General features: G+C 43.8%; 1 protein-coding gene across 1 annotated transcript in view; it reads left to right on the forward strand.

Moving 5' to 3' along the window:
• Window positions 1–25,208, forward strand: part of Xrcc5 (X-ray repair cross complementing 5) — a 96,325-nt gene that overhangs the window by 32,298 nt on the left and 38,819 nt on the right. Inside the window, exons 11-16 of the mRNA XM_041650012.1 lie at window positions 933–1,070; window positions 1,933–2,023; window positions 4,561–4,694; window positions 7,993–8,189; window positions 21,116–21,209; window positions 23,222–23,291. Of these exons, the coding sequence (XP_041505946.1) occupies window positions 933–1,070; window positions 1,933–2,023; window positions 4,561–4,694; window positions 7,993–8,189; window positions 21,116–21,209; window positions 23,222–23,291 (724 nt within the window). The remainder of the gene's footprint in view (window positions 1–932; window positions 1,071–1,932; window positions 2,024–4,560; window positions 4,695–7,992; window positions 8,190–21,115; window positions 21,210–23,221; window positions 23,292–25,208) is intronic.

Below are 25,208 nucleotides of genomic sequence, written 5' to 3' on the forward strand. Positions count from 1 at the left end.
TTCTGGCCGCAGTCTACGCCTGCATCTCGGAGAGTCTGTTTGTGTGGCCATGCTAGGGTTACAGGCACTTGCAGCCTAGATTTTTATGTGGATGCTAGAGACTCAAGCTTAGATGCCAGAGATTTGAATTAGATCTTTAATCAATAAGAACAAGAACTCTTACTCACTGAGCTGTCTCCCCACCCTCTTAGAAGAGTTTCAAAGATTTTTGACTCTTAACTCATGGGACTAGATGAAATAATCACTAAGTTGAATTTTAGAGCGAGAGGAAGAAAGGAAGGCGGAAAGTAGACTTTAAGAAGTAGTTGGAAGAAGAAAACAACTTGTGGAACAGTGGCCCACACAGAGTAGAGAGTACCCTGTTAGTTCTGCAGTCAGAGTGTGGAGAAAGAGGGTCAGGCAGGAAGCTATGGTGAGTCCACCAACCAAAGATTTGGCAGGTAGAAGTCATGGACTCTGGAAAGTAGTTTCACTAAGAAAGTAGAAAGCATAGCTGAATCAAAGAATAATCATGTTCTAAACAGATTCAGAAGGTTTTGAGAAAAAAAGAGATACAGTAGTAATTCATGCAAGGAGAGAGACAGATTTTGTTTAGGAAGGCTGAGTCTTGAATTTATAGAGTGTGGGCTTAAACTCAGAGAAAAGGCGGTCAAAGTTGTAGGGTCTAGTTAGTAAAGTCGTAAAGAGGCACACTGAGAATGCTATTGGATCCTGAATGTGGAAATGGACAGTTTTGTTTTGCCTGTTGGTGTTGTAGATGCAGCCCAGGGTTTTGCACATGCTAAGCCGGTGCTCTACCCCTGAGCTGTGGAGACTTAGAAAAGATGCCTGAAACAGGAAGTGAGCAGAGACCCCTGTGTGAGTGTCCAGGCCCTGCTGTTTGTGTGGACACTCATCTGCTGGACCTGTGCTGACACACGTGTTTCTTCCAGGTGGCGGCTGTAGCCCTCTCTTCCCTTATTCATGCTTTGGATGAATTAAACATGGTCGCCATCGTTCGATATGCTTATGACAAAAGAGCAAATCCTCAAGTTGGTGTAGCTTTTCCTTATATTAAGGACGCCTATGAGGTAAACCTGCAGGCCTTTTCCTCCCCTGCCCCCTTTTCACCTTTTTGTTTTTAGAAATCCCTTTTTTGAAGTATTGGGGATCCATCCCTTCCAACCCAGGGCCTCACACCTGCAAGGCTACTCTTCATTTCCCCTCTGTCCCTTTGTTCTAAGCACTGCTTTGGGATCTTGTTAAAATACATATTCTAGTTCTGTAAGTCTGAGTGGGTCCTGTTTATAAATTTCTTGCAAACTCCCAGATAGCGTTGGGATTTGCTGGTCCATGAGCCAGCTTTTCAGCTAGAAAACAACATGACTCATGAAAGTATTTAAGGGTCTTTTTATTAAACTAGTAAAGGTGACGCAAAGCTTTCTCCGAGTTCTCATCCTTTTGGCCCTTTCAGAGCCATGTGGGAAGAGAAATCACCTCCAGTTTAGCCCATAAGGACCATGAATAAAGACTGTGGGTGTGGTTTTATTGTGACCCCTGTGGAGTTCAGTCTATTTAAAGTACAGATCAGGATTGCTTCGTTCCCAGTTCCGCTGAGAACTCCATGTGGCCAGGCTGTAAGAGAAGGTAGAGATACTGACTTCCCAGTCAGATGTCCTGCCGTCCAGGCTCTTCCCATTTTTCCTGGCTGGTCCCTGCATTTTGCAGTTCTTTAGCAGCCTTCCTTGAGACATCTCATTTGTATCTGGTATGTGTCATACTGTTTGCAAGTGTGAAGTTGTTAGTAGGAGTCAAATACTGTATTTTACATGTGTCAGATTTAGACTAAGTTTGGAAGTATTTCTGCTGTGCCTCTTCCACAGCTCCTGGGACCACTTATATAGCTCCATTAATTTGACGGTTCTGCTTTCTATCTCCTTTCTTTCTCATTAGTGTTTAGTTTATGTACAGCTGCCTTTCATGGAGGACTTGCGGCAATACATGTTTTCCTCACTGAGAAACAATAAGAAGTGCACTCCCACAGGTGAGTTTATTTCCATTTAGCTCACTAACGGCTCTTCACGCATGCTGGTTCTTGGGAAATCACCTGGCTGCAGCTGCTGATGGTGCCAGGACTTCATGGGGTGAAGTAGTTGGATTCTAATCACACACTCCCAATAATGATGAAGATGATTCAGCAGGTGTTCTGATAGGGCGCGAGTTCTCCTAACCTTCCCAACTGTCTGGTTCTCCCTTCTGACTTACGGCACACATCTGAGGAGCAGCTTGTTGGAGGTCTGTTCTCCAGTTGTGAGCAGAAAGTTTGCTCTTGCTGAAGCGAATTTGCGTCTGTCCGTGTCCTGCATGCAGTCCTATGTAGCTGGGACGATAGTGACAGTATTTAAAGTGCTGCCTCTGCTCTCTTCTTCCTTTATCGTTCACGGCTGCAGTTCAGTTCTCACTGTTGCTTGTTGCTGGCTTCCAGGAGTTACATCTGGCTGTAGATGTCGGGGTGCCAGAGTGATTCACAGTTATCAGCACTCTCTTCCAGGCAGCTCACAATTTATGTAGTTGTGTGTGGGCAGAATGTCAAAGCCTCCCCCCCCGCCCCCAAAAATAAACAGCAATGAATGATGATATAGGTTTTAGGAGAGATGAAGAAATAGAACAAACGATGGTGGATGCTTTAGGTTACATACGGTATCATCCATGTCACAGTAGGGTTAAGGAGTGGGGAGGGGACTTTGCAAATGGAATTCTCTCTATGAATTCTTAGGGATCAGTGTGCTATAAAAATACCAAGAAATCAAATGGGTCCCGTGGCTAGTGTCCTTTCCTCTAGAGCTAGGTCTTTTTCTGTCATGGTGGAGGCATTTGTGGACCTGAACATGAGAGAAGTCGTGTGCTGTTGAGTGCGTCTCTGCCTCTTGATCATGAGTTAAGTAATTAAGGGAGCGTTGGGGACTGAACTGAGGCCTCATGCTTACTAGGCACCCAGTCTAGTCACTGCGCTACACCCAGCCCTCATTCCAAACTCGTTGAGAACTTATTTTACAAATTGTCCCGAATCTAAAAGTTGAACATCTTTTGATCAGCTGACCTATTTCCTGTGACTCAATGATTTTTCTTAAAGCTATCGGCACCTTTCCCAAATTGATCTTTAGGAAGGGGTTTATAATACCAGAGAGATCTAGCAAAAGCTAGTGAGTGGGATTCACTGAATGTTTTTTTGTGCAAGAAATAGATCTGAGTTGCCTGATTTATCATTCATGATGGTGATGGTTGTGGCATTGCTTGAAACCGCCTGTGGACGTTTCAGACACAGGCAGACAGTGCCTCGGGAATGTCTGTATGCTCTTTCATCTTGTGACATTTAAGGAGTAGAGAATGGAGACATAAGGTACTGTTTGAAAGTGCTCACTTTTCCACTTTCCACCCGTGATTGACGTTACACATAGTAGTTACTTGGATGGCCTTGTGAACCGCCGTGAACCAGCAGCATGCAAGGCGTACAGGTGCTAGCACAGTCAGCTTTCCAGAGAAGACTTGCTTCTTGTCCACGTAGCTTTGGGCTGTGCCATTTCTGTTGACTTGGTAGATGTTTACTGAAAGGCTCTCGCTAGGGATTAAGGAAGACATCTAAGGGAAATGGCCATGTTTCTGACATAAGGAACTTAAGAGTTTGAGTGGATGTTCTCAGGTGTCTGTAGACACCTACAGATTATGAGTGTGCTGGTTGTGGTTGGGGTGTCGTCCTGTGACGCCGCTGCGCCCTGCTGACAGTTACACAAGGTCTTTAGAAAGCCTCGCTTAATTAGGAAGTGGTTTGTTGTTTGAAGTGTTAGAAATATTATCTCAGAGGATACTAAGTATTTGTTCATATCTCCATAGGAGTTATTATACTTATTTATTTTTTTATGACAGATATTTTTCTGATACTCCATTGCCAAAGGCTCACTGAATGGTAGAGTTGGGAAAGAGTCAAGAGGACAGCTATTTGTTTTGTTTCTTTCCTTCCTTTTTTTTTCTTTCCTTCCTTTTTTTTTTTTTTTGAGACAGGGTTTTGCTTTGTAGCCCTGGCTGGCCTGGAACTTTGCTATGTAGATTAGGCTGACTTTGAATTGCCTCTGCCTCCTGAATGCTGAGGTTAAAGTTGTATGCTATATATTTTTTTTTGACATTTGTTTGTATTTTATGTGTATGGATGTTTTGCTTGCATGTAGGTCTGTGTATCATGCATGCCTAGTGCCCACAGAAGGCAGAAGATGGTGTTAGATTGACTAGAACTAGGATTACAGCCAATTGTGGGTGCTGGGAATCATATCTGGGTCTTTAGGAAGATCGTCTGTGCTCTTAACCTCTGAGCCATCTCTCCAGCCCCCAGGTCTTTTCTCAGATGAGAAAACCAAAGGTCAGGTTAAGCACTTGGGTAACTAGGGGATACTTGTTGGCAGAGCAGGTGCTGTATGACCTGCCAGTGTTGCGGCATTCAGAGGTGGAAAGCATTTGATTTGATGGAGAATAAATAGAAATAATCTTTTTTTTTTTCCTGTTTGCTTCTCGGTTCATCGCTGTTTTAAGAGGCACAGCTGAGTGCTGTTGGCGATCTGATTGACGCTATGAGCTTGGTAAGGAAGAGTGAGGAAGAAGACACCATTGAAGACTTGTTTCCAGTCTCCAAAATTCCAAATCCCGAATTTCAAAGACTGTTCCAGGTGAGAAAAGCAAGGTCAGCAGTTCTGGTTCTCTTTCCTTTCCTTTCCTTTTCTTTTCTTTTCTTTCCTCCCTCCTTCCCTCCCTCCCTCCCTCCCTCCTTCCCTTCTTTTTCTTTTTGAGATGGCTGGCCTAGAACTCAATACATAGATCAGACTGGCTTTAAACTCACAGAGATCCGCCTGCCTCTAAAGCCATAGGCCAGCAGTGGTATGGGAACAGGAGGGGAGAGAGCGCATGCATGGACAGCCTATGGAAACCCCCTCTGAGGTAGTAACATTGAACAGAGATCTAGAAGAGAAAGAAGGAGCCTGATGTGGCGAGGGCCTGGTGCTGTAAGTACTGTAAGCCTGGCAGCATGGAGAGCCATTTGTTTAGCCAATCCCATTTGTCTAGAGAGGACTCAGGGCCAAGGAGGGAAACCACTTCTAGGTGTGGACAAGGATTTTCTCAAAAGGACTCTCGTCATCAGGAAATAAGGCCAGCAATTGACAGTGGGACCTCACGAAATTAAAACACTTTGCACACAAAAGGAAACAGTTAATGGAGTGAAGAGAGTCACAGAGTGGGTGAAGAGGTTTTGTCAGCAATACCCCCAACAAAGGATCAGAGAACCCATGAAAAGGCCGATGAAGCTCAAGGGAGTCAGGTATTAGGAACACACCAAGCAGGAGGTGAACTCTGAAAGAAATGAACATACTGTGGACAGTGAAGGCTTGTTGGTGTGTTGAAAGGGAATGCTGGAGGGAAGAGCACATGGATTTTATAGATGAAATTGGTGTGGAATTCCTGAGGAGTCCCTAGGATTCGCAGGATACTGACTCCTAAGTGATACTCACTATCAACCCCAGAATTTTTCTTTCCATAGAATGAAAACTTCTTTATTACATTTTCTTTGTTGTAGGGAAACAGTTGATGGAATAGAATAAATAATATACTTTGTGATGTGAAATTGCAAAAGCTATTCAGCTCTTTTTCCTTCAAGATTACTAATATGCAAGCTGTTTACATGTGGGAATAGGGCAGGGGCAGCTTAGGGACACATGCATGTGCCCAGCATGTGCGAGACCTGGGTCCAAGCCATGGCAGTAATAAATGAAATGGGCTGGTTAGAGCCTTCTTCACAGGAGGGAGACATCGACGAGCTGTCTCACTCCATTTTTCTTCTTTTTTTTTTAAATTGTATTTATTTATTATATATACAGTATTCTGTCTGTCTGTATGCTTGCTGGCCAGAAGAGGGCACCAGATCTCATTACAGATGGCTGCGAGCCACCATGTGGTTGCTGGGAATTGAACTCTGGACCTCTGGAAGAGCAGTCAGTGCTCTTAACCTCTGAGCCATCTCTCCAGCCCTCCATTTTTTTTCTTAATGGCATCTGATTGCCTACCTTGTGTACTGTTAGAGCAGTTGTTCTCAACCTGTGGGTCATGACCCCTTCTTTTGTGTTGACCCTTTTGCTGGGGTCACATATCAGATATCCTCCATATCAGATATTTTCATTAAGATTCATAACAGTAGCAGAATTACAGTTGTGACGTAGCAATGAAAGTAATTGTAAGGTTGGGGTCAGCACAGCATGAGGAACTAACTGCATTAAAGGGTTGCAGCATCAGGAAGGCTGAGAACCTTTGTGTTAGATACAAGTGCTGCCGAGGCCTGACTTAGACTAAGGCAGCGCAGATGCCCCAGTGGAAGCAGCCTGTGTCCAGTTCACTCACTTGGGCGGCGGACAGCCTGCCTCGCTCTTGGTCCTCCCCCACTCTCGGTGCTCCTTTCTGACATCCTTGTTCTCAGTCAGTATCTGCTAGACACTTATTATATGTGGGACATATTCTCTGTGCTTACAGTTTGTCAGTAAACAAGGGATCTCTGTTTTCAAGGGGAAGGGCTAGATAATAAATAAGTGAACTAAGCAATTGGGCAGTTTTAAATAAATGCTTGAAAACCACAGAGTTGGGAAATGTTGGAGTTTGATTAGGTGATAGCGCAGAAGTGGAGAGGCTGCTTCATTACAACGCCAGGGGAAGTCTTTCTGAGAGAGTAATATCTGAGCAAAGACCAGAATGAGAAAAAGGGAACAGGTAGAAGAGACGGGAGGAGTATTGAGCTAAGGACTCAGAGACAGGAATGAGCTTGGCTCGAGTGAACTCAGAGAGGTCATCTTTACTTGGTTGTGATTAAGGAGGCAAATGGTAGGGCTAGATTCAGAATCGGGCTGTGTTGTACAGGGCCTCCCAGGCTGTGGGAAGGAGCTTGTAGGAGCCACTTTTGTGTCTCCAGAATACTTCACAGAAACAAGGGAGGGAAGGTGTCCATTGGCTCAGTTTCAGGGGTTTTTACAGCTGGGAAGGCAGGTGGAGCAGCTCATTCCATGGTGGGGGCAGCGCATGGTAGAGATGACTGTCCACATTGTGGAGGGCAGGGAGGAGCATGTTGGAAGCAAGGTTTGGGTAGCGACCTACCGCCACCAGCTTACCCCAGCCCCCGAAGGTCACACTCACCAGCTGGGTAATAAGCTTCAGAACGTGGACCATTTCAGATTTAAAGTACACCAGAACTCACTTTCAGGTGATGCAGGGAACTCACTTTCAGGTGACGCAGGGAACTCACTTTCAGGTGATGCAGGGAACTCACTTTCAGGTGATGCAGGGAACTCACTTTCAGGTGACGCAGGGAACTCACTTTCAGGTGACACAGGGAACTCACTTTCAGGTGATGCAGGGAACTCACTTTCAGGTGACGCAGGGTCCCGGAGAACAGTGGCAGCAGAAGCTGAGGGACCTGTTAGAAGGTGGCTGGGCTAGGAGCAGGCAAGAGTGGTGGTGTCAGCAGGGGAGAGGGCAGCAGGTGGAGGCGGGCTCACGGGTGGTCTCCCTGGTGGCTTGTGTCATGTCTTTCAGGTTCTCTTGGGGCTCAGAGTGGGCAGCTCCCCTTTAGCCTCTGTCTTGAAAACCCAAGTGAAAGAGAAAACGCCTGTGATTAAGGGAAGGAAAAGGTTACTCTGAAAGGCTGGAGTCTTGGAGGGTAGGGAGCTGTGTCTTGGGGAACCTTGGTGTTCCCTGAGTGGTTATAAGATGAGGGCCCTCCTGAAGACTTGCAGAGGGTTAGCTTCTGTGCTCGAGTCTGGTTTCATAGCTGTTTTGAGATACGGCCATTGTCCTCCAAGCCATCCTATTCTGTCTCTTCTGTTTGCCATGGGTCTCAGCCCTTCCAATTAAAGATGAGAGTTGCTGACCAGAGAAGAAGTTCGTATTGGATGTTGGCGTCATCCTCTAGCCTTTGTGCTTTCCTTGTAGTGTCTGCTGCACCGGGCCTTATACCCCCAGGACCGTCTGCCCCCAATTCAGCCGCACATTTTGAGTATGCTCAATCCCCCCACTGAGATGAAAGCCAAGTGTGAGATTCCTCTTTCTAAAGTAAAGACCCTTTTCCCTCTGACGGAAGCCATCAAGAAAAAGAATCAAGTGACTGCTCAGGACATTTTCCAAGACGAGTGAGTATTTGCTGTAGTCACTTTTGATATTTATAGCAGTGCGGGGGTGGGGGTTGGGGGGTGGAGGCAAGTCTGGAATTATGGTGCTGCCCAGGGTTTTCTGGAATCACAGAGGGGGTCAGCACAGCTTTTTAATCCTTGTGTGGAAATACAAAGTTCCCATACCTGTCCATTAGAGTCATAGGTTATCCTTGATGTCCACCTGGGCTCAACCTTCTGGCATGGGTTGGCTTTTGCATCAACAGTAAAGTTTCTGTGAATTATACATAGGAAGGCTAAACAGATTTGTGAATACTCAAAGCTGAATTTCCCCCTTTTTAAACAATATTTTATGTTTATTTCTCTATTTCTGTGTGTGTAGGTCAGAGAACAACTTATGGATGTTGTTTCTTTCTTTCTTCCCTATGGGTTTCAGGATCAAATTCAAGCTGTCCGGCTTGGCCACAGGTCATCCTGCTGGTCCTGAATTGTCCCCTTTCTAAAGTAAAGAGCTGGGGATGGCAGGAGCAGGCTGGGCATCATGAGGTTTCTGTGGTGGTAGTGAAGTGTCAGTAAGATCTTTGGAGGGAAACTGAGGAGAACAGTGAAAGCCATGGCCCGTTAGCTGCTCTGCTAGCGCATCCCTGACATGCTGATTATGGCATTAGGGAGGTCTTTGCAGGCTAAGGAGGGAAATGCATTTTGTATGATATGTCAGCCCAGCTTGCAAATGGCTGATGAGTGTTTCTCTTCACATTTCGTTCAGAATCTGTATTAATTTCCATATAAACAAAAGTAAGCCAGAAGAAATTGTTCACTATCTAGAATCCTTTGGGTTTGTGGACATTGACTGGTTATTGGTGAGTTTTTTCTTAAGCAAGCCAAAGTAATATTTCTTTCTGTTGCCTTTTAAGATTTGACATCAGACCGTGATCCTCCCCGCTGCCCCATTTTCTTCTCTTTCCTTCCCACAGCTGTATCTTCATTGACAAAGTAAGGCTTGCTATTTATAAATACCCAGTGGAAAAGGATGAGTAATTTCCAGAAACTTCATTGGTTTCTATAAATCAATGTTTAGTGAGTTATTGTACAAGTGGAATAGAAAGCTTTGCATTTTTCACAGCTTCCCAGAGGTAAAGAGCCCAAGCTTTGTCAGAGTTGAAAGAAAAACAAAACAAAACAAAACTGGATTGATTCTGTTCATGAACTCCTACGGCACCCCGGAGAGGCTTATGGCTCTTTTGTTCTATCCTGCCTTCTACACAGGAAGCTTCTCCCTAACAAATGCGCTTGGCCTCGTCTTTCTCTGCCCGCACACCACTGGAGCCAATTCATAGCAGCTCCTTACTCTCGTCTCACCGCAATCACAGGGCCATTCGCTCCCGGCATTAAACTCCAGTTCGTGATCTTTATTACCTTCTGGTACTGTGGGAAAGCAATGGGCCCTTTCTTCTCTTCCTTTGCTTAAAGTGTAAATTAGCTGGTTAAAACCCAAGCCACAGAGACCCAGAAGGCTGTTGTGCCATGACCTGATCCCTGCAGGGACTGCACCTTCAGCTGTGGTCCTGTCACTCCTTGCCCTGGAAGCCTGGGGTACTCAGTTTGTTGTTTTTGCTCCTGTGGTGGTGTGCAGCACAGACCAGCGATCTGCCCGGGCCTGGGAACTAGCTCAGGCGTGCGTGCTTGCACACTTCCTGCTCTCTACCTTTTATTCAGAAGCCTGCCTTAGTCCTTAAGAACTGTAGGAGCAATGAATTCAGCACATACTTACTTAGCACCTTCTCTGTTCAAGGATGATTCAGTGTCTTTCACATGGATTAAAAACTCTTCCGTTTTAATGAAAAGGTTCCAGTTAATCTTAAAGGTTATTCTAGGAGGAAAAACCAGATTGCTAGTACTAAGCTGTATTTTGTATTTTTGTATCCTTGAATCCAGTTTACCTATTTCTAGTAGACAGATAAGGGACTAAGATTTGGGAGTGATAGTTGTCTACTGAGGAAATTTTATGGTTAAAAAAAAAGTCTTATGTTGCAGGAGGTCCTCCCACTCCTCCAGCCTATCACCGCTGAGATACCAGCCCATTGGGGCGTGGTCTCTTTCCCTTTAAAAAAGCAGCCACTTCCCTCTCCTTTCTCTCACTTCCTGCTCCGCAGGCGACTAGACTCCTTTCCTGGTTGCGTAAAGGGCTGTTGCCTGGGACAGTGATCTGTAAGTTTTTTCCCCTTTAAATAAATACCACCCTAATAATCATAACCCCAAATTGATGTGGCATTGTTTGTGACTTACGCCTTCAGTCTTATGTAAGGAGTTTCTAGTTTTTATACCAGTGATGTCACTTGATAGGATTTTGGTTAAATAATTTTATCTGTATGGGAATTTCTTCCTCTAAATACAGGGCAGGCAAGATGAATCATAGGGTTAAGATTCTTGCTTGGCAAGCCTGCCTACCTGGAGGAAGATGTAGAAAACCAGCTCAGTAAAGTGGTCCTATGACCTCCCCACCATGGCACATGCCCCTCGCCGATAATAATTGAAAAAATTGCAAACAGTCTCATTTCAAGAGACACCATGGCAACAAACTCCAGTGGTTAAGCACTCTGAACTGTTTGGGAGACAAGTCAGTCATCTAAAGTCAGCGATATGGCGTCCTTCTGAGAACACAACACAGCTGAGAAAGTGCTGTTCCTCTGTAGCCTGTCAGATTCCTTGTGCTTGTGGGTGTGGTGTCCTTATTTCTAAAGGGAAAGAGCTCTGTTGGCCCCTGCCTGGAGTCCCACATTGTACTACCTGCTGCCTGTGTTGTCTGAGAGCCTCGTCCCTTCATGGTGGCATATCCCTTGAAGTGAAAGTATCATCTCTAAGACAGGTGTTGCAGCAGAGCTGAGACATCTGAAGTCCAGCCCTGTGGACATGACACACACTTGCCCTTGCTTTCTTTCGGACTCTGCACAGATCATCTGAGGCCTGCTGTTCTTTTCAAGTTCCCTGAGACTTCTCTCCCCATTTACCCTCAGCAGACAGCTTCATCTGACTCGCGTTCCAGACTTGAGAGTCCAAAGTCAGCCTGCGTGAGTTAGCTCCCGTCACTGTGTGGCTATAGGCAGAAGGTGCTTATTCTGTTTCCTTATGAGTGAAATAGGGAGGGTAGCAATACCTGTCTCATAGGTTTGCCAGGAGGCTGTTTACCTAGAACCCAGCACAGCACCTATCCTATCCTATCGTATCCTATCCTATCCTATCCTATCCTATCCTATTGTATCCTATCCTATCCTATCCTATCCTATCCTATCCTATTGTATCCTATCCTATCGTATCCTATCTTATCCTATCCTATCGTATCCTATCCTATTGTATCCTATCCTATCCTATCCTGTTCTATCCTATCGTATCCTATCCTATCCTATCCTATCCTATCCTATCCTATTGTATCCTATCGTATCCTATCCTATCCTATCCTATCCTATTGTATCCTATCGTATCCTATCCTCTCGTATCCTATCCTATTGTATCCTATCCTATCGTATCCTATCCTATCCTATCGTATCCTGTCCTATCCTATTCTATCCTATCGTATCCTATCCTATCGTATCCTATCCTATCCTATCCTCTCGTATCCTATCCTATTGTATCCTATCCTATCCTATCCTATCGTATCCTGTCCTGTCCTATCCTATCCTATCCTATCCTCTCGTATCCTCTCGTATCCTATCGTATCCTCTCGTATCCTATCGTATCCTCTCGTATCCTCTCGTATCCTATCCTATCCTATCCTATCGTATCCTCTCGTATCCTATCGTATCCTATCCTATCCTATCGTATCCTATCCTCTCGTATCCTATCCTATCCTATCCTATCGTATCCTATCGTATCGTATCCTACCGTATCCTATCCTATCCTATCGTATCCTATCCTGTCCTATCCTATCGTATCCTATCCTATCCTATCGTATCCTATCCTGTCCTATCGTATCCTATCCTGTCCTATCGTATCCTATCCTGTCCTATCCTATCCTATCGTATCCTGTCCTATCCTATCCTATCGTATCCTATCCTATCGTATCCTATCCTATTGTATCCTATCCTATCCTATCCTATCCTATCGTATCCTATCCTATCCTATCCTATCCTATCGTATCCTATCGTATCCTATCCTATCCTATCCTATCGTATCGTATCCTATCCTATCCTATCCTATCGTATCGTATCCTATCCTATCCTATCGTATCCTATCCTATCCTATCGTATCCTATCCTATCCTATCGTATCCTGTCCTGTCCTATCCTATCCTATCCTATCGTATCGTATCCTATCCTATCCTATCCTATCCTATCCTATCGTATCCTATCCTATCCTATCCTATCGTATCCTATCCTGTCCTATCCTATCGTATCCTATCCTGTCCTATCCTATCGTATCCTATCCTATCCTATCCTATCCTATCGTATCCTATCCTATCCTATCGTATCCTATCCTATCGTATCCTATCGTATCCTATCCTATCGTATCCTATCCTATCCTATCCTATCCTATCGTATCCTATCCTATCCTATCCTATCGTATCCTATCCTATCCTATCGTATCCTATCCTGTCCTATCCTATCGTATCCTATCCTATCCTATCGTATCCTATCCTATCGTATCCTGTCCTGTCCTATCCTATCGTATCCTATCCTATCCTATCGTATCCTATCCTATCCTATCGTATCCTATCCTATCCTATCGTATCCTATCCTATCCTATCGTATCCTATCCTATCCTATCGTATCCTATCCTATCGTATCCTATCCTATCGTATCCTATCCTATCCTATCCTATCCTATCGTATCCTATCCTATCCTATCGTATCCTATCCTATCCTATCGTATCGTATCGTATCCTATCCTATCGTATCCTATCCTATCCTATCCTATCCTATCGTATCCTATCCTATCCTATCCTATCCTATCGTATCGTATCGTATCCTATCCTATCCTATCGTATCCTATCCTATCGTATCATATCGTATCCTATCCTATCCTATCGTATCGTATCGTATCCTATCCTATCGTATCCTATCCTATCCTATCCTATCCTATCCTATCGTATCCTATCCTATCCTATCCTATCCTATCGTATCCTATCCTATCCTATCCTATCCTATCGTATCCTAGCAGTGCTTGTCACTAGACAGTCTCCTAAAGACCCTCATCATATCACTAACACATTATCAATGACAACAGTAGTAGTGATTTCATAGAGAAGGTTGTGGCTGTAGGTGGGTTCTTCTCAGTTTTATGGACCGTCTAATCTCTGATGTACCTACTTTGCAGTTACTTTTACTTCCTTTTCTCCAGGCCCAGTGGACATAGGACACTGCATCTATCACCCTTCACCTTCCTTGTAGCTTGAGCTGCCATCTGTGGTCGTATCTGTTATCCTGGTACACTAATAATGTCTTCTTTACCTCTGTCCCCATCTTCTTCATGTTAGCATTCCTTTCATCTAAACAAAACAGTCACTCCAGACTCCTCCCTCGAGTGCTACTTGTTACTAATTGCTGTTCTAATCGCGGTTCCTTCTGCAGGCTGGGCCTGTTGGAAGAACAGTCTACACCACTGCTTTTCTCCGCTTGTTCTCCTTTTCTCCGCTGCCTCTCTGAAGACCCAAAGGCTACAACTGCTTCAATTCCCGTTAGCCTTGCAGCCCTTTTCTTCAGTGACTTTTCTCTTTGTAGCATTTGACATTGCCAATTATTTTTCCCTCTTGAAACTTGTGTATCTCCCCTAAGCTTTCAGATTTTTCTTCCTAATCTTTCAAAACCCTGCCAGATTCCTCTGATGCTTTCTTTCTCTGCCATCCTTTTGTGAGTTGTGCATCTGGTCTTGTCCTCAGAACAGCTGCATTTACTGAACACGGTATGACGTGAGCTGCCTTCCTCATGCTGTCTGCTTAGATCCTCTGGCCATCCTATGATGTAGGTTGCTTTGTTGATGCCATCTTAAGTCTGAGAAGGCTAGGGATTGGAGAAAAGGAACAACTTGCCTGACATCTCAGTTGGTAAGGGTTGGAGGAAGGATTTAATAAATGTGAGCAGTCTGAATCAAGAGCTCACTCAGCCATAATACCATTTTGCCCTCACAACATAGGTCTCACATCATTTCATGAACAGTGCTTCAAAAACCACAAAGTCCGTCTGAATTCCATCCATGGTGGCTCAGGTGCCTGTATTTATCTCAAATTGTGTGTGTACAGAAATGGCTCCTGCACTGTCTTTCTCCCAGCATGCTTCTTTGCAGTACCTCTCCAGGCTGTTATTTCCTGTTTCAGAGGACGGCACCTGCTTTCTTGGGAGTCATCCCTTTCTTTAACCTTCCATGTCTAATTGGTTTAACAAGCTGTATTAAATTTATCCCAAATCTGCTCCTTTTTATTTCAGGTTAGTATAGTGGCTAATGACATTGATTTTGGAGTCAGGTTTGAATCTAAACCCAGGCATTTCCCCTTACTGGCATTTGGAATTGGCAGGTTTAGCTGTGCTGTGCAAAGCAGATACCTGCATTTGATGGGCCTTCATCTGCTCATCTCCAGAAGACAGTGACAGTAGATAATCCTGAGGGCTGCTACACAGCTTTAGCGAGATCATTGAACCGTGCTTGGCTTAGTGACTGGCTCTTTAGCCCTTAATAGCATTTCACAGCAGCATTGCCTTGGCGGGTCTTGTGCCTCCTGTTTCAGCCTGTCTTACTGATAGCCACTTTCCTTCCTTGTAGTCTCATCCTTTCCAAACACTCTGCTCCCTCAGCAAGTCTTGTGTTTCTTTTTTCAACATTTCCTGGTTTACTGTAAGAGATGTGAGCAATGAAGAGAAAGAGGTGCACAGAGTGAGGTATTTAGGAAGGTCTCCAAGCTTCTGAGCCTTTGAGGAACCATGATCTGGGACCCTTCATATGTTCAGCTGTTCAGAGGCTGTCTGAACCCCACCTTTTCAACTTTTTAAAAGCTAAAATAATTTATGTTCATGGGTGCTTTGTCTGCATATGTGTCTGTGCACCATGTGCATGTAGTGCCCACAGAAGCCAGAAGAAGGCGTTGGATCCCTATTACTGGAGTTGCAGACGGTTGTAAGCCCCATGTGGGTGCTGGAAGCTGAACTTCAATCCTCTGGACGAGCAGCCAGTGCTCTTAACTGCAGAGCCATCTCTCCAGCCCCCTTTGTGAGCTTTTGAAAATTTCATTACATAGGCAAGATTGATTATATCAATGACCATTGGTGAGCAGTTTAATCTTTGGGCTCCCTCATCAGAGTGGGCGGAGTAGAAATTCTTAACTTTCTAAGGCCACCTTACTCTTTTTATTAATCTCTCCTGATTACTTCTTTTTTGAGTTTTTTGAGACAGGGTTTCTCTGTAGCTTTGGAGCCTGTCCTGGAGCTAGATTTTGTAGACGAGGCTGGCCTCAAACTCACAGAGATCTGCCTGCCTCTGCCTCCTGAGTGCTGGGTTAAAGGCTTACATTATCACCACCCAGCTCTGATTACCTTTTTCTGAGATACCCAGAGGCTGCCAGCTGATTAGAGAGAAGTTTAAAAAAAATTATTACATTTTTTTAAAGTTTATGTGTGTGTGTATGTGTTGCGGGGGTGGGGGGGGGGTTGGGAAATATGCCTGCACTGTGGTACACATGTCCAAGGAAAACCTGTGGAGTTGATTCTCTTCTGTCATCTGGGTCCTGGAACTTGAATTCAGGTTGTCAGGCTTGGTGGCAGGTGCGTTTATCCCAAGTCATCTTTTTAGCATGAGTGGATGTTTTATATTTTAAAAAAAGAGTTAGACCACATCACAGCTGCTTAAAGTTCTTTAATGCCATTATTCTTAATCTCACCCCCATGTGATGGACTCATTTGATACAAAACTATGAAATTCCCCAGAAAAGTACCCTTACACTCCACATATCGAACAAGATTTCAATAGTTCTGATTCTTCCTTTTTTTTTTTTTTTCGAGACAGGTTTCTCTGTGTAACCCTAGCTGTCCTGGAACTCACTCTGTAGACCAGGCTGGCTTTGAACTCACAGAGATCCACCTGCCTCTGCCTCCCCAGTGCTGGGATGAAAGGTGTGCTCCACCACTGCTCAGTTTAGTTCTTATTCTTTTTTATTGAGCTCTACATTACCCCGCCCCCCCCCCTAACCTTCTCCCAAGGTCCCCACACTCCCAATTTACTAAGGAGATCTTGTCTTATTCTACTTCCCATGAAGATTAGATCCATGTATGTATCTCTTAGGATCCTCATTGTTGTCTAGGTTCTCTGAGATTGTGATTTGTGGGCTGGTTTTCTTTGCTTTATGTTTAAAAACCACTTATGAGTGAATGCATGTGATAATTGTCTTTCTGTGTCTGGGTTACCTCACTTGAAATGATGTTTTCTAGCTCCATCCATTTTCCTGCAAAATTCAAGCTGTTGTTATTTTATTTTATTTTTTTTTTTTGCTGTGTAGTACTTCATTGTGTAAATGTACCACATTTTCCGTATCCATTCTTTGGTCGAGGGGCATTTAAGTTGTTTGCAGGTTCTGGCTATGACAAACAAAGCTGCTGTGAACATAGTTGAGCACATGTCCTTGTGGCACGATTGAGCAGCCTTTGAATATGTACCCAAAAGTGATATTATTGGGTCTTGAGGAAGGTTGTTTCCTAATTTTCTGAGAAATCGCCACACTGACATCCAAGGGGGTTGTACCAGCTTGCATTCCCACCAGCAATGCAAAAATGTTCCCTTTTCTCCACAAACTCTCCAGCATAAGTTGTCATCAGTGTTTTTGATCTTGGCCATTCTTACAGGTGTAAGATGGAATCTCAGAGTTGTTTTTGATTCGCATTTCTCCGATGACTAAGGATGTTGGGCATTTCCTTAAGTGTCTTTCAGCCATTTTAGATTCCTCTGTTGAGAGTTCTCTGTTTAGTTCTGCTTCTTAAACTGCATATTGGTCTTGCTTTCGGTCGCCTCCTCCTACTTGCCACCTAAGATGGTCCGACTGTTACACAAACGGGAGAGCCCAGCAGACAGAAGTCTACACAGTCCCGCTGCCTTGAAAACACCATTGCGTTCCTTACCCTCGCCGCTTTGGTTAGGGATTGACTCCAGTGCCTCACCCATGTGCTCTGTCAGTGGATCGCATCCCCAGCCCCTTCCATTTCTGCTCTCCCTAGCCCTTCCAGCTGCATCCTGTGCCGCAGCTGGTACCGCCACTTGCTAGATGTGATATGTTTCTTAGCACAGGATTTTGTCTGTGCTTGTATTTACCTTTCTTAAATTTGTCCTTGTTGGAAGTATTGAGAACACTATTAATTAATGTTTGGAAATTCAGGATTTAGAATCTAGCTCAATGGATGACACATAAATGTTGCTTACACATTTTGCTATTAATTACCAAGTGTTTATATGTTTCTGAAAGTATTTTGCTAATGGTCCCATCATCCTAATGCAACACTGTTAAGGTTTGTGTGTCCATGTGGCTGCATGGGTAGTTTCTGCTTTCTGGGGTGTAGTATCTTCATAGATAATTCAGAGATTATCATTGTCCTTTGTCATTGTCCTTTCCCATTTCACATAGATGTCGTGAGTATTAAATGCAAAATTTATAATACTACTGTTAATTCCCTGACCTTGAAACTGTTAACCATATTAAAATTTTACTATGTACTTATTTCTGGGGCGGTTTTTACCTGCTGGATACAGGGAATATGATACATATACTATATACTTTATCTTTCCTTTCCTCAAATCTTCTTTTAGAGGCCTAAGAAACTCTTCTTGTGATTTAACTCTACAGGACTTAGTGTAACACTTTGTATGTGTAGCACTTCATTCTTTTTTAAAAAAGATTTGTATTTATTTTTATTCTTTGAGAGTTTTGAGTTTCATAAAACACGTTCTGATCATATTCAACCCTCTTCCTCCAACTTTTCCTGGATCTACCCCATTCCCTACCCACCCAAGTTTGTGACTTTAAAAAAAGTCTTAAAGAGCAATTTGTGCTGGCCAAATGTTGGATTTGCGTCTTGCGCTGGAGGCAGAGAGAAGAGACAGAGAGAGACATTTATCTGATGCAGAAAGACGTGCAGAAATCCAGGCAGGACATATGATCCTTAGGCAGGTCCAGATTTGTTCGTTCATTTATTCATTCATTAATTTTTACAAGTGTTTGCCTGCACGTATGTATATGCACCACGTGTGTTTCTGTCTGTGAAGGCCAGAAGAGGATGTTAGATCCCCTGAATCTGGAGTTACATACAGTGGTGATCTACCATGTCAGGGCTAGGAACCAAGCCTGTATCTTTGCAAGAACAGCAAATGCTCTTAATCACTGAGTCATCTCTCAGTGATGCTTCTTGATATTATATGTTAATTTGTGTTTAGGAAGAGGATAGTTGATATACTAAAGGTAATTTCCATTGCTGTGCTTTCGTTAGGAGAAAAGTGAAGCTCAGCTGAGTGGTAACTCCGTAAGTAAGTAAACTCTAAAATCTAGATTATATCCTAGAATCAAATCATATGCCTGTACCAAGAAGACATGAGAGGCTGAGACTAGGGCCGGCAAAATGGCTCAGCAGATAAAAGCATTTGGTGTACAAGCCTGGCGGCCTAAGCTGGATTCCTAGAATTCACAGTGGAGAGAGATCCAGCTGCCTCTTGTCCTCTGACCTCTACATGCAAGCTGTAGCATGTGGATACCTACACACACACACACACACACACACACACACACACACGAAGAAGGAGGAGGAAGAGGAGGAGGAGGAGGAGGAGGAAGAGGGAGGTGGAGGAGGAAGAGGAGAAATAAGTTAAAATTTCAAATAAAAAATCTACAAAACACTGAGCCTGGACGCCAGGTATATTTGTCCCCAGATCATCACCTGTGCTCTGTTCCTGTCTCTCTGGTGCAGTCCAGCTGCAGTGGCTGGCTCTGACTGGTTTTCACACTCTCTCGGTCGGAATTGTCTCCCTCGGGTCTGTGTCCTTCTCTTCCATGTCTGCTGTCGGTACGCACTTGTACACTTCTAGAAAGGGAAGAGCAGTAATGACTTCGCCCTTACACTGCCTGCCCTCGTCCTATTGTCCTCTCTCCTCTCTGCTTCTCAAAGGGAAATGTCAGTGAATAGAAGTTTTAGGTCACACACAGCTTATGACTGTGCTGATTATTCTGCGAGTCCCTGTAAGAGAGGGCTCCTTATTGAATCCAGTTTCTGCTTCCTAATTTTCTCTTCATTTTTAAGATTCATTATTTGAAGGTAGGTATTTGAGCAAAAAGCCAATACATTTGAAATAATAGTATTGAAAATTTTTAATGGAGGGAAGGGTGCCTGGCATGCACAAGACTTTGAATTTGATTCAAACCCACACTGCCCAACTTCACCAAAGGAGAGGGAGCTCATAGAGAGATTTTAGCTATTCCCATTACAATTAAAGAAGAAAAGAGCAGGGTAAAGTAATGTGTGTGTTCATTAGCTCCAGTTAGTCATACCGCAATAATGTTTCTTGTTTTAAAACATTGTTATTTTTGACATATATAGTTTGTCAATTAAAATAGATTATTTATTGGTATATATATATATGTGTGTGTGTGTGTACATATGTATACATGTTTGTATGTATATGCACATTAATGTGCAGAAGCCAGAAGACAACTGTGGATGCCATTTCTCTGGCAACATCCACATTTAAAAAAATTTTCCTGAGACAAGATCTCTCACTGGCCTGTGGTTCACCACGTATGTTAAAATTCCCAAGGATCCACCTGTCTCTACCTCCCAAACACTAGAACTACCGTGTACCATTATGACACAGATGCATACACACAGAGTCCCCCCACCACACATCACAAACACACCACACACACGTGCACACATGTACACACACGCACACATTTACACAGTACAGGTGTACACATACGTACATGCACGCACATGTGTACACACACACCAAACCACACAAAAACACATACACCACACTACCACATATGTACACCACACATACACATACACATACCATGAACTCAGGTCTGTCTGCTTGCAAGACACTTGACTGACTGAGTCATCTCCCCAGCCCTAACTAGAACAGTCACAAATTCATTAGTTACTGATTACAGTTGTTTCTTGTTGGCTGCCCTTAGCCTACACTTACTATTTCTCCAGGAGAAAATTCTTCATGTCTTTGTGTTTCATCATGTGGGGGAGATGATAGGCAAGAACTTTGGATTGGGATTTTTTTTCTTCTATGATTACCTTAATGTCCTCATGACTTTGGAGCCAGCATGTTATTATAGCCAGTATGTGACTTGAGGCAGATGTTTGATAGCCTTTCTTGGAGCGATCTTTCCTTGGCACATTGATGGATGCTATTGGACGTTGTTAGCACCATGCCCAAACAGAATCAGGGCTATAAGAAAGCAAATTAAAAGGTGGCTTTGAAGAAAACATTTAATACTTGAAAAAGAAGTTTTTGCATATTTGACTTGTGACACTTTAATCAGAAGCTTATAGAAATCTTACCTAGGTTAGTACAGCGGGGAGGTGGAGTTTTGAGCCACAAAGTTCTGTGTACGCAAATTCTGGATTCTGAGATGGGTTCAGGAAGCTGTCTGGTGTACAGATGGATTTCTTAGTTAATGTCCAACCCCGTTACCTGTGCTTGCCATGATGTCTTTCTCATGTACCCCGTGATGCAGCAGCCGCTGCTGCCTTCTGTACCACTGTGAAACAAAGCCCACACTACTCAAGGCCTCCTGTCAGGACCCCAGGACTGGGAGGAGAGGCCTGCTATTCGGAAAGACTGTCTAAACATTATGTTTGTTTACTTTAGATTGGAAAATAGCTTTACACTTTTCACATAAAATATCTGATGTATTATATTTTTGTTTTGTTTTATTTTGTTTTAAGGGGGAAATTTTACCTGTTTCTTTCCTTTCTAGTCACGAAGAGGGGCCTGCTGCTAAAAAATGTAAGACTGAGAAAGAAGAAACTCACATCAGTATTTCCAGCCTGGCTGAAGGGAATGTCACCAAGGTAAACTGAGCTCTTCCGGTGTCCCTCCCTCCCACTGCAGGGAGGCCAAGACGTGGGCTTGATGAGTTTGCTGGCATGCCACTTTCTCCGGTCCTCTCTGTGAACGATACGGACCCACCTCACGTTCTTCCTTTCTTCCTGGAAGTAACTAATAGAATGGCATATGGAATTACCTGTCTGTCTGTAGTAAACAGCTCTGAATAAGATGTGGAGCAGAGCACCTCAGTGGCAGCACTCCTGTGCAGATTTTCTTACTGGCTTCGTTTCACAGTTCTCCATTTAGTAAAGATGATAGGGGTAAGTAGGGGATGGCTAATGATCTGAATCTTATTCCCCAAATACATAAATTTAAAGTAAGTGTACCATTTCTATCTTTTTCCTAGTGTAAAACTTCAGAGGTGGGAGAGGTGGCTCGGATGGTTGAGAGCACCCGTGTTCTGTTCTCAGCACCCACATGGGGTGGCTCATAACCCTGGAATCCAACAGTTCTGGCCTTCATTGGTGCTTGCTCTCTTGTGCTCAAACCCACACACAGATACACCCATGTAATTTAAAAATAAACCTAATAAAACCCCCTTCAAAACAGAATTTGCAAGGTGACGACTTTCCAAATCAAATTCCCTTTGATCCTGAGAGTTTCTTTTGATGAGAAAGAAGGTTGTTGGAACTTGGAATGTATTACCTTCATACGTGCAGCATTGTTTTAAATCAACAGATCGTCTCATTTCCCCAGTTAGCAAAGTCAAACAAAAATGTGCCAGAAAAATCAAATGTCCACACAGTGGTTTGGGCTTCGTGGGAATCTTCTGTAGTATTGAAAAGTCACAACCTCATGCTCTGCACACTTTCCTCACACTGGTCCAAGCCAAGCAGGGATAATGTATTTATCTTGTAAAGATAATTTATAATCTTGTAAAGTTTACCAGTGCTCACAGGAAGCCCTCACAGAGCTAAGCGCTGCATAGGCCTTGTTAGGGTTGAGATTAATGCAGATTAAAGACAGAGGTGTGATCAGAGAGAGTTGTACTGCAGTACATCTGTATATATGATCTTATTTTTTAAAAGGATATGTTCAGTATGGGCATATTTATGTATTCTACCAAAACACCAATGTCAAAGGGCTAGTAGCAGCTCCCCCTCCTCCAGTAGTTCAATGACTCAAGCTTTTGGCTGCTGTTTCTCATGTCATCATAATGGGAAAATTATTTAGTATGACCTCAGGTGACAGTGCCCTCCCTTTCCTACTTGGTTATCAGAATGCACAGGTGGCCTATTTTTGTATGTGTACATGTTTGCATACATGCACATGAGCATGCCATGATGTACATGTAGAAATAAGACAACGGGCAGGAGTTGGTTTTCTCTATCTATCATGTGGATCCTGGGGATTGAACTCAGGGCATTAGGCTTGGCAGCAGAGTACCTTCACCTGGTGAGCCATCTTGCCCATCTCTGAATCTTCTTTTAACAGAATCCTGGAAGTCATAATGATAGAAAGGCCTTTTTTGTTTTCAAGAGCACACTTACACCATTAAGCCATCTATCTTGCCTGAGATGTGATGGTTAATTTTTAACTGTCAACTTGACATAACCTAGAATCATCTGGGAATTGAGTCTCAGAGAGAAATTGTTTAGGTCAGGTTGACCTGTGGGCATGATTATGGGGGATTAGCCCACTCACACTAATTGAGGTGGGAAAACCTGCCCACTGCAGGTGGCACCATTCCCTAGGAACTTCACAGACTGCAGAAAGCCAGCTGAGCTCTCCCATGCAGACATTACTTGCTCTCTTTTCCTGATTATGGATTTGCTATAACCAGACTCCCTCAGAGGGCTTTCCCTGTGACTTCCCTGCTGTGATTGACTGTAATCCGCAACTGTGAGTCAAATCAACACTCTTCTGGAAGTTGCTTTTGTCAGGGTGTGTTATCCCGGCTGGAATGAGACTAAGATGTGGGAGATTGCCAAAACCTTAAGTGACCTGCAGGTGTGTTTCTCTGGGTCTGCTCTAGGTTGGAAGTGTGAATCCTGTTGAAAACTTCCGTGTTCTAGTGAGACAGAAGATTATCAGCTTTGAGGAAGGTAAGTGGCATGCCACTCACTTGGAAGTAGTCCAGCTGATGTAAAGTCTGGATTAGGAGCTGTGGTGTTTCCTTGCAATACGTTCACAGCATTCATCTGCACCGGCAGATCTGTGCCACTTGCCAGGGCTCACGGAATTGGCATCATGAGCACAGTGGGTCGGGGACTGGGATGGTCAATACAGCACAGATCGACCCAAGCAAAAATGAAACTATGGTGTCAGGCTCCCTATTGCAGAAGCTTTGGATCACAACGATGGAACTTTTATTTCCATCTTAAAGTTCTTTGGTGTCCTGTGAGTAAGGTTGATCCCATCCTGTCTTCTGAAACACAGTTCTTGCCCCTGTCCCAAGAATGTGGGCCCCATCTGTGTAGTCTCAGAAGCACTTCACTGGCGTTCTCAGACTATATCCTTTTCACGTGACCTTGTCCTCACCTTTTCTTGTCATTTAGAACCCACAGTTCCATTTAGGTTGTAGCTATTATCGAAACAGTTTTTAAAATTGATTGATTCCATTCCTCTTCGTGTTCTCTTACAAGACAGCAGATGACAGTTGGTAAGCCTGTAGGTTTGTTTCCACGTTCAGTCTGGACATTCATGTTTGCTACCCAGAGTCAGGCAGTTCCTGGCTGCCTTTTCTCTGTGTCTCTGTTTTCATGTATGCTTAGAAATTTCTCTTCCTGTGTGGCAACTTTGTGGTGGAAAACTGACCCTTAAATACTACTGAACACTGTTCCCAAGCATAGGTGTGAAATCTGGGGTCTGACAAGATGCCTGGCTTGCTGTGCTGTCGCCCAAAGACAAGCTTACTGTATGAAGCCTCAGAGAACATGGCCTGTCACCAGGTCAGATCCTATTGGCAGGAACACCAAAGGCCAAGTTCATGATCATTTGCTGACAAAGACCAACTTTGTGGTCATAGTAATCTGCAGACAGAAAATGACTATGTATGGTCTATGTTTGGGATGGAAGAAGAGGCTTTTGTTATGTTAAGTGTTACTATATAGGAAAAGAGCCTTTGAGTTGTACGACAGAAGAAAATGCCATCTAAGCCTGACCTGGTGGCTCACATCTTTAATCCCAGAGCTCTGGAGGCAGAGGCAGGTGGATCCTCTGAGTTCCAGGCCAGTCTGGTCTACAGAGCAAGTTCCAGGACAGCTAGGGCTACAAGGAGACAGGACTCTGTCTCAAACAAACAAAACCAAAAGCCCATTGTCTTAGGGTTTTTATTGCTGTGAAGAGACACCCTGGCTATGGTAACTCTTATAGAGAAAACATTTAGTTGGGGTGGCTTACTTACAGTTTCAGAGGCTCAGTCCATTGTCACCATTGCAAGGAGCATGGCGGTGTGCAGGCAGTTGCAGTTGAGAGTCCTACTACATCTTGTAGGCAACAGGAAGTTGACTAAGACACTGGGCAGTATCCTGAGTATACTAAACATCAAAACCTGCCCCTACAGTGACAGACTCCCTCCAGCAAGGCCAAACCTACTCCAACAAATCCACACCTCCTAATTGTGCCACTCCCTGTGAAATTATGGAGGCCAGTTACATTCAAACTCCCACACCCTTCATCAAAATAGATGACAGTTTCAGGAGGATTGCCAGAAGCAATGTCTCAGTGTCAATGAGCGTGAACTTCCACCCAGTGCTTGGCAGGCTGAGGCAGGAAAATTGCTAGACTGGTTTTTGTTCATTTGTTTGCTTGCTTGTTTAAAATTATTTCTTTTAGGAATTGATCTCAGTAGAGACTTTTATAGTGACTTTGTGTTTGAAAGAGGGCAGATAAATCAAAGGACTTTGTTGTCAGTCATAGATATAGTTTTTTGTTTTTTGAGACAGAATCTCACTGTTTAACCCTCTTTGGCCTGGAACTCCCTATGTAGATCAGTCTGACCTCTAACTCACAGAGATCCA

The sequence above is a fragment of the Microtus oregoni genome, unplaced genomic scaffold (assembly GCF_018167655.1).
Source record: "Microtus oregoni isolate MIOR12 unplaced genomic scaffold, Mior012 000004F_ref0000308, whole genome shotgun sequence".
In the NCBI taxonomy this organism is placed as follows: Eukaryota; Metazoa; Chordata; class Mammalia; order Rodentia; family Cricetidae; genus Microtus; species Microtus oregoni.